Source organism: Haliotis rubra, unplaced genomic scaffold, assembly GCF_003918875.1.
Source record: "Haliotis rubra isolate DU_JTF1 unplaced genomic scaffold, ASM391887v1 Scf1603, whole genome shotgun sequence".
NCBI classification, from domain to species: domain Eukaryota; kingdom Metazoa; phylum Mollusca; class Gastropoda; order Lepetellida; family Haliotidae; genus Haliotis; species Haliotis rubra.
In genome coordinates, this window is record NW_025765563.1 from 131,599 (window position 1) to 142,193 (window position 10,595).

General features: G+C 43.0%; 1 protein-coding gene across 1 annotated transcript; it reads left to right on the forward strand.

Annotated features, from left to right (window-relative positions):
- Window positions 1–1,017: 1,017 nt before the first annotated feature.
- On the forward strand, window positions 1,018–7,121 carry LOC124271487. Its single transcript, XM_046706640.1, has 4 exons — window positions 1,018–1,051; window positions 4,268–4,754; window positions 5,916–6,079; window positions 6,574–7,121. The coding sequence occupies exons 1-4, from the start codon at window positions 1,039–1,041 to the stop codon at window positions 7,119–7,121; spliced, it is 1,212 nt and encodes a 403-aa protein (XP_046562596.1). The 5' UTR covers window positions 1,018–1,038.
- Window positions 7,122–10,595: the final 3,474 nt, after the last annotated feature.

A 10,595-nucleotide genomic window follows, 5' to 3' on the forward strand; every position in this document is an offset into this window, starting at 1 on the left:
ATATGCTTTGTCAACACTCACAAGTCGCCCTGGTGGGAGTCAACTGCTCCGTGGGGAACTAGGCTTCATAGATTACGGTGGCGCCGCGGTCTAAAGCTTCCCGAAGGTCGTCCAAGATCTGCAAGTAGCCAGGGGTCAATACTGGGGATGCTAAAGAAACATCGGACGAGTATCGAAAAATATTGGCTATGCCGTACCGCTGACAAACCCCTTGCCTGGGCTCTCGAATTTCCCCTGAGGGAACTGCGAGGTTTAGACGAAGCCAGAAACATGTACGTGGAGAACTCGTTAACAGCATGGGAAACTGAGCGAGTTGACGAAGCATCGCTTCATGAGAAAATAAAACTCGCCGAAAGCAGACGATGATATGAAGCGTCGTGGTATCGAACTCTTGCTTAATTGGTCTTGATGTTTCACCAATATAAGATTGTCCACAGTTGCAGACAATTTTGTAAATCACACCTTTGGGGTTTGATTGTTTTTCGTTGTTGGTGTGATTGGGCCCGTTGGTCTGCAGTAGGTTGTTTAGAGCACGGTGAGTCGAGAATGCGGTGTCTACATCCGCTTGTTGCTTCAGGAGTCTGCTGATCTGGTGTCAGGTCTTGCCAATGTAGGGGATGGATATTTCTCAGTTAGCTCAAAATATTTTTGTGGAGGTTCAGGAATTAGGGCTAGGGATTATAGTCGCTGAAATGTGCTCACCGATCGAAAGTGCAGCTCAAGGTCCTCCAACTATAGCCTGGTGAACTGAGTGACACGAACATGAATCTTTACTCAATTTATAAGAATACTTTGATTGAAATCAGTCAGTTTGGTGATTTTTAAAATAATTATTCAATTTATTAGATGACTAAAAGGCAATCAATGGGGCTGACATCTTCAGGTTAACATGTCAAAATGGCAAACGTCAATGTTCAGATACAGTTCTTTCCAACGCCTAGTGGTGGTCGAGTATTACTTCGTGCTGGTTTTTAATGCACCAAAAAGAACAGTTACATGATTTCAAAGGACAGACACAGATTCCCCGTGCATTCCACCATGGAGGCTGTAGGTATGTACGAAATCCACCCGTGGAATGCTTTTAGAAGTAAACGTAATATTTGCTGTGATAGGACTATTAGAGCTAGTAATGATAGTAGTTGTGGTAGCATTGCAGAAAGTGAGGGTTTTTAAGCCAAATCGGCAATAATTCACCAAGCCTCCAAGATCATCCCTGATAAATACAAGTTGACTGGTATTATATTGTCGTGTATCGTTAAATACAATAGCTAGTTTTAAATTTCTACCTGTGATAATCTAGTTGATTTACTGTCCTTCGTTGACAGGTTTTTATAATTTACCTTTGATATATATTAATTCATAACTTGATTTAGTCACAATATGGCTGAAATATTGCCAAAGTGATTTTAGATTTTAACTCACTCACTCACAAGTTGACTGGAGCTGGAGAGTCCAGCCTCTATGGTCATATCTGATAAATACAAGTTGACTGGAGTTGGGGAGACCTTCCTGTAATTTGAATGAGAAGACAACCCTAACCGCATATTGATCTTCTCAATGCCGAGAAAGCTGGATCTTCTGTCGAGATCACCCCATTGGTTCGCTGATAGAACTGTTAAGACTGTCCCACAACTGTACTATCAGTTATTCACCATTTACTGCCTGGCAGCTGATGCTATTATAATTTCGTTACATATTATGTGATTATATACCTCTGAATGAGTTTAAATTACCAACCACAATCCTGTATTTAGTGAAGTCATGGTAGAATCACCATTCACTGCCTGGTAGATGATGGTGTTGTCCTATGAGGGTTTGCCCTCTTGTCTAACAACCAAGAGGTTACCTACAGGGAAGTGTTTTCACAGGTGAAGGGCTTGTGTGATTGTGCTCCTGATTCATCCATGCTTGACTACGAGAGGGACAGATGGAATGCTGCTGTGTCAGAGTTCCCGGATGTTGAGATCAAGGGATGTTTCTATAACTTGAGCCTTAATGTCTACAGACGAATCCAGAGTTCAGGCCTACAAGCAGTAGAGGATTACTTTGAATACACGTTTGACGTCCACAGCGCAGAGGTCGCTGCCTACCACTCTTCCCAATCCCACCCTGGAACCAGCACCAGAGAACACTGAAGGACCTACCTCGAACCAACAAATACCTCTAGGGGTGGGAGCCGTCACTGCTCGACCCCACCCTGGAAGGGATTGCACAAGTCGTCGGATGTTTGCTTAGGAATTCTTCGCCATTCTCCCTGCAACGCGTTGGCAAGTTCAGCCAATGTCTGAGGACGATTGTGATGTTTACGGACACGTCGTTCCATAGCTGCTTGATCGGGCTCAGTTCAGGCGAGTTGGATGGCCAGGGACGGATATTGATGTTTGCGTTGGCGAGATAGACACCTGTTACACGAGCTGTGTGGAGTCGACCTTTATCGTGTTGAAAAAGCTCCCTCTGACGGTTAAAAAGTGGGAGGAGATGAGGTCTCAGGATATGGTGGATGTAGTGATATGCTGAACTATCACGAGGTATCTAGGACATGGCTCCCCACACCATCACCCTCTCTCCACCACATCTGTCCACCTGTCGAACGCAGTTCGGCATAAAACGTTCGTTTTGACGTTGATAGACACGTTGTCTCCCATCCCGACAGGGGCAAACGCGATTCATCACTGAACCAAACGCGGTCCATGCGTTCCCCAGGCTCCATGCCTTTACCCTGTTGCACCATTGGACACGTTGTTTTGGTCGATATGCTGGAATTCCCACTGCTCTCAGACGATTTCTGATGGTTTGGTTGCAAATTCTTTGAAGACCAGCCACCTGTACTGCAGTGTCCGTTGCTGTAGCAAATCGGTGACGAAGGTGAAATACCCGGATGAATCGGTCCTTAGCAGGATGGTCGCTCTTTTTCTGCCAATTTTGGGACGATCTTGGGCGGGTATATGGATGTCATACTCGAGATATTGTGCTGTGGTGGATGTGGTTTTGCATTCCTCAGTACCTATGTTTTCACTGAGGATAATGATAATAATGTCACAGGGTTTAAGGCGATAGCCACAAGATCACACCATAGTGTCAAAGCGGACGTCTTTTTCTTTGACAATGGTCGCCCTAACACCCTCATATAGGTACCAGTTCATCATGAAAGTTTACAGTCAGATGATGTTCTCATGTATAGGTCAGGACAGGTCATGTCACTCGGCGCTCAAACTGACCATGAACGCAAAGATGCAATATGTTATAATGTGTACAGTTCACACAATACCCGTGACAGTTAGAGTCTACCATGACCACGTGATTGTACAGTCTCTTGCATAGTGGCCCATATTTATGTATCGGTAAAGATTCGCAGAGCGTATTGCCACCAACTGAGATAGTAATACATACATTCTCTCTGTGATCTTGAGAGTATCAGAGTAACTTTCTCCTGGTTTCTTATGAGTGTGGAAAGGTTTTGTTGCTTCTGTATTGCCTCAGCAGAACACCTACACAGAGCTGCCGTCTAACATCGTTAAGTGTGGCCTATGTGTTCACTGCGTAACCAGTTTCAATGTGATTACATCTACATGTATGGGGGCGGTGGGATTGCCTAGTGGTTAGAGCGTTAGCTCTTCACGCCGAAGGCCCGGGTTCGATTCCGAATATGGGTACAATTTGTGAAGCTCATTTCTGGTGTCCCCCGCCGTGATATTGCTAGAATATTACTAAAAACGGCATAAAACCATGCTAAGCCAGCCAGTCTACATGTGTGACTTAAGCAGAATCTATCAAGTCTCCTCGACATATCTACCCGTGGGGTTCCAGGTTAAGATTGATCTTAAGCAGCCCATGCTTGTCGTAAGAGGCGACTAACGGGATCGGGTAGTCAGACTTGCTGCCTATGCTGGCACATGTCATAGCATCAGCAAATTGCGTAGATCGATGATAATGATGTTGATCACTGGTTTGTCTGATCAAAACAAGTATTTCCAGACTGTCGCCACATAGACTGAATATTGCTGAGTGCTCCGTTAAAGAACATCCATATATGAAGTTACCTGTGAACTGGGAACAACAATCAATACAAAGTAAACATCAACTTTCCTTCCGGCGGGCCGGTGCGATAGTATAGTGATTAAAGTGACCACTCGTCACGCTGAAGACCCGGGTTCGATTCCAAACATGGGTATAATGTATGATGCCCATATCCGGAGTCCCCCGCTGTGATATTGCTGAAATGTTGCTAAAAGCATCGTAAAACTAAACTCATTCACTTTTCTTCCAGGTAAGACTTTCCCGAAAGTTAAAATCCAGCTTGTTGTATTCCTAGTGGGAACTATTGGATTTATCATCTTCATGTCTGTACACAGGACATTTCATCTTCAAGTGCTAGGGTCGTTCCACATACATCGGACGTGTCCAGATGTACTAAAGTATATGTTGGTTGGTTCCTGGGCAACACGGAATATCTCAAAGAAAGAGGAAGATGAGATTGAAGCGTTTTTACTTCAAGGCCTCTACGCTGTAAATGGAAGCGATAACTTTGAATTGGTGGATAGAAGATGCGGGAACCTTGGCTACTATCCATGGAAGTCAAAAGAAAAAATGGCTGACTGGACCAGAGCATTGTGTAACCCCAGGGGAGGTAACCCTTGTTGCTATAACAACACGTGTATGATGAAAACGACTGAAGAATGTGTGTGTAAGAACTGCTATGACCTTCGACCACAGATACATGCTGAATATTCAGACTGGATTCCTGACGACGACAGGTAATATGGTAGGATTAAATAATACATATTTCTGATGTTTAGCTTTTGTCAAATAACCTAGATACAGTGGATGCCCTCTAAACCGGCATTCGTTGGGACCGGCAGAAAATCCGGTAAAGAGGACTAGCCGGTTAAGAGAACCTTCACGTGTGCCGTAAAACTCGTTGATATTGAATTCTGAAGCAACCTGAATATCTTTCGCTCTTAAATTAGGGCCAGATTTTCAAAATGTCCGAGACTGTTTGGTACTTATGTGCAAGATCATTTTGATTAGGCCGAGGAATTGCATCAATATCTTTTATCAATGAGCGATTGACACGGTGAGCGATGGTAACCCACTGCGTTGTTAATCAGCCAATCAACAGGAGATACCGGATGCCGGTTTAGAGAGCGTTAATTACTGTACAGTCAATAGGACGGTCTCTGTTGTGTCGAAATACGGAATAGACTGACGCCGGATTAGAGGGCGTTTAAATGATTATAAATTCATTTGTTTCTGCCGGGACCAAATTCTGAGGTTGTGCTGAGGTTGACAGCATGCCGGATTCGAGGGCTACCGGTTAAGAGGGCTTCCACTGTACCGTGCTCCGCTTGTTTTGAACATGACAACTACTTTTTAGTGTGTGTGTCACATTCCCAGCAATTACGTATCCGTGAAATTTTGGTTGGAGAATACCATAATATACTGCAAAGTGATTCCACTATATCTTTGTTCAAACTGATCTGTTATATTGAAAAGTCAATGTATATAATGTTAATGTATAAAAAGTAAGCTGAAGAACACATATTGCACGTAATGGTCGACATTGTTCAAGCGAGATACGGTTAAACCAGCCTTGCCTTTTGAAAGGCTACTCTGTGTTATCATCTGTGTATGTTTCAAATTGTTTATTCTTTAACTCCACACTCGTCAACATTCCCGCTATGCGACGCTGTTGTGTAAATATGTAGTCTGGAGCTGAACATCTAGTGATGAGCATCGAAATGAGCACACGGGATACGATGACATGTGTCAACCAAGACAGCGAGTCTGACCACCAGATCCCGTCAGTTGCTTCTTACGGCAATAAGGGTTGCCGAAAATCAGTTCTAACCCGGATCTTCAGGAGTAAAAGTAAATCAAGATCATGCTGTTTTATTGTTTTGTGTTTTTGTTGTCAGATGTCAAGTGGAAACGTTCACCTCCAACGCTGCCTGTGACCTACTCCGGGGAGGCACGTATCACTTCTATGGGGACTCCGTTGTCAGAATGGTGTTCCTAGCCCTCATCATTATAATAAAGGGAGATAATCAACATGGCGGACTTCGACCAGATGCTCCTGCACGTACGTAAACATTTTCCTTCCAGTGGTTCAATCGTGATAATAATTTCACGATTCAAAATTGAAATAAAAAACGTCTTGCTAAAGAATAAAGAGTCTAGACTATTCTCAATTCTGAGAGATTTTGTTTATTTTAAAGACAAAAAGCAATCACAAGTATGTATAATGTATACATACATGTTGTGTATAAACAAATATTTAGATTACTAGCGACCTACAAGTTTTGCATTTTGGGCCAAATGAATCACCTGCTTTATATAAACTTAACTTTAGGTTAGGTTTAGAATGAAAGTAGAATGAAAGTCTGGCACTTTATAGTGTTGAGGAAAAGATGGCTACAAGACACATTGTTGTTTCTATATATTCAGTATGGCGGACTTCGACCTGACGCACCTTAAATTGTTTGTTCATCGATACCAGAGATTATACATACTGACGAACAGAAAGTTCTTGTGTGACACAGTATTGTGGAATTACAGCTATATTGATGTTTTCAGATATCAAGAAGAAATGTTCTGGAATGTATGTCTTTCCATCACGCAACTGTCGGAAATTCCTTGACTACACCCCGACACTCTGCAATGGAACAGTAACTGCGCTGTTCCGTCATTATCCACAGAGTTTGGACATTCCTAAGATGAAAAAGGACGTGGAACAGATTGTGGGAAAACCCAAATCGATCATCTTCTTCGGTGCAGGTTCATGGGAACAGTTTAATATACCTGCAGGGAGGAAGTATGCCTTGGAGGTGATCTCCTTACGAGCGAACAACACCTGGCCCAGACTGATATGGTCAGGTTTTCATTATTTTGGCCTGTTCCACAGACGGTTTGTATCAACATCAGACAATGAACACGCAGAAACCTTCAACGTGTATATGAAGAACCTCGTGGAAGCGTCTAGTGTCCCTTTTTTTGATACCTTCAATATGACGAAAGGAGTGAGGAGTGTGGATGGTGTGCACTATGGTCCTGGGGTCAACTTTGTTAAAGCTCGGATTTTCTTGCACTACGTATGGGAGCTACAGCGTCAAGGGAAGTGGTAGAGACACGTGTTAGAATACTCTCGGAGAGTGTCCGACTCTCTAGGTTTGAGGGACGCACGGTACATACCCTGAGTGCTGGACAAACCTAAACTTGTTGACTGTATCTGTATCACAAAGATCGGATTTTCTTGAACTACAAACTGGAGCTACAACGTGAAGAAAAGTGGTATTGGCATGCTAACACTGAGTTATAATGGTCTATTCACTATCGAATTGATATTGTTTGACAGTTTCATTGAAAAAGGAACACACCCTTTTATTTACGTTGCCTTTATGAAATTCCTCAACGCACTGTTTCTTTAGTTTTAAAGAGCCATCTCTACTAATGCCAGGTTTCCCAGAGCAGTTTCTACCTAACACTGGAACGAATACTGTTCTCAAATGAACAATTAGTGCGCGAGCAAGACCCTAAGAATTGGCCATGTCATGGCTGTCTACAGTACCATTTCTCTCTCTAGAATAAACTATTAATGGAAGTTGAACGATCTATTCTGAGAATACGTAGTGTTCCCATACTTGTGACAACGCCTAGCGCGTATGATACAACCAGGAGCAAATTTAGGTGACAAGCTCTTTCAAATAAACTCGCTAAAGTGATGAACTTCCTAGTCAGAATAAGTTATCTTTTTGTGCATCCTCGACTTGACAACGTCTCCGCACGTTCTTCACACAGTTATAAAATTGTCAGCTTTCTTATTGGAAACTATTTTACAATTGCAGACAATACAATATATAAACAGGGTATAGATCTGAAGAACTGAAGGTAAGTCAACATACCAAGGACATTGCAGCATCCGTCCTCCGTCATCTCATTCACCAACCTATTCAACTTCCAGGTGACAAATGTCTTTCTTCATGCTACTGAGAAAGAGCCAAGCAAAGAACTCTCGTGAAAACCTAAGAAACCCTCCATTTAGATATGTTTAGGAAATTAAGACAAATGGTTAAAGTAGGGTACACATACGAAGGAACTTGCAACGTCCGTGCTGCGTTTTTGTCAAGTCTTTGCCAAATGTATTTAATTTGCAGGAGACAAATGTCTTTCCTCACGGTCCTGGGAAAGAGATAAGCAAAGAAATCTTGTGAAAATCGGGTGACATCGGATTGGCTAATTGGTTTCTTTCATCCACCTGTGACCATCCAACGGGTGATTTTCCTTACAAGACACATACTTTCCATGGCATGACCGACATTATAATTAACTTACAAGGAAATCAGATAGATTTAACGGGTGCTTTGTTTTGCAAGACATGTATACTTTCCATGGCATGACAGACATTATGATTAGATGTACAAGGAAATCAGATAGATTTTACGGGTGCTTTGTTTTGCAAGACATGTATACTTTCCATGGCATGACAGACATTATGATTAGATTTACAAGGAAATCAGATAGATTTAACGGGTGCTTTGTTTTGCAAGACATGTATACTTTCCATGGCATGACCGACATTATGATTAGATTTACAAGGAAATCAGATAGATTTAACGGGTGCTTTGTTTTGCAAGACATGTATACTTTCCATGGCATGACCGACATTATGATTAGATGTACAAAGACAAGGCAAGCAAGACGAACACTTCGTGACAACCTGCTGCATGTTACCATGCTCTAGTGACCGAGGTTACAAGACGGTTGTAAATATCATTACCATGACAGTAGTTTGGAGTATTATGAACAAAACTTTGACCGTTTACGGAATTACGTCTGTATTTAATGTTGGTATTTAGTAAAACGTGGTAGGTCGGCAAGCATTGTGAATAAAGGAGGCACGTTGTGACATCCTATTCCAGTTGTTTGTTCGAGTTCTGTTTTTACACTCAGCCAGCAGTTTGTCTTAAACTTCACTCTGTCCCTGTTGCCCGTGGCCATCTGTTCATACTCCACTACAACCTGAAACACCACAATAACACTGAACTTAACAACAAGTAATATATCAAAGGGTAGAGTAATAGTAATAGTCCGCTCATATCCAGGCACATTACCTGCTCGCGGCGCTTCGTACATTACTATCCCCGTTCATAGGACACCATTGTACTACCCGATACGTTTTCAACTCTCTGGGGATCATACAGCCAAGCTGCCTGTTGGGCGCAGTGAACTAATCACTCACATTGCCAGCACATCCTCACGGGTACCCATTTTACAGCTGGTTGAACTGAAACAATGTGGATATAAGCAAATGTCCTTGGGACCCGAACCTAGTTGCCTCCACGGGGATCGAACCCGAGCCGTCAGCGTGATAGGCAGGCGCCTACCACTGCACTAGTGCGCTCCACATGGAGCGGCGCGCCTTGGTCAGTTTAAACTTACATCTTCCGCGACTGTCGAGATGTCCTCTGCTTTAGTTAAAACCCATAACCATCTTTAATGCTTCAATGTCTCAAACTCAGTTTGAGTGTTTGTAGCAAATACCTCAAATATGTGGTGCTCAAAGGCTTCAAGCTGGTGGATTTCAATGTCACTCAAGAACACCAACACACACCAGGTAGGCTAGACGTTCTGGAACAGAATGTAGCTCAAGAACACCAACACATACAAGGTAGGCTAGATGTTCTGGAACAGCATGTAGCTCAAGAACACCAACACACACCAGGTAGGCTAGATTTTCTGGAACAGAATGTAGCTCAAGAACACCAACACACACCAGGTAGGCTAGATGTTCTGGAACAGAATGTAGCTCAAGGACATCCAACACACACCCAGGTAGGCTAGATGTTCTTGAGTCACATGCTGTTCCAGAACATCTAGTCTACCTGCTGTGTGTTGGTGTTCTTGAGCTTACATTCTGTTCTGAACATCAACCTACCTGCTGTGTGTTGGTGTTCTTGAGCTACATTCTGTTCTAGAACATCTAACCTACCTGGGTTAATGCTGGTGTCCTTGAGCTGCATTCTGTTCCAGAACATCTAGCCTACCTGCTGTGTGTTGGTGTTCTTGAGCTACATTCTGTTCTAGAACATGTAGCCTACCTGGGTGTGTGTTGGTGTTCTTGAGCTACATGCTGTTCCAGAACATCTAGCCTACCTGCTGTGTGTTGGTGTTCTTGAGCTACATGCTGTTCCAGAACATCTAGCCTACCTGGTGTGTGTTGGTGTTCTTGAGCTACATGCTGTTCTAGAACATGTAGCCTACCTGCTGTGTTGGTGTTCTTTGAGCTACATTCTGTTCTAGAACATCTAGCCTACCTGGTGTGTGTTGGTGTTCTTGAGCTACATTCTGTTCCAGAACATCTAGCCTACCTGCTGTGTGTTGGTCTTCTTGAGGTACATGCTGTTCTAGAACATGTAGCCTACCTGCTGTGTTGGTGTTCTTGAGCTACATTCTGTTCTAGAACATCTAGCCTACCTGGTGTGTGTGTTGGTGTTCTTGAGCTACATTCTGCTTTCCAGAAAATCTAGCCTACCTGGTGTGTGTTGAGGTGTTCTTGAGCTACATCATTGTAATGCGCTTACAGGTTATTACATTATATA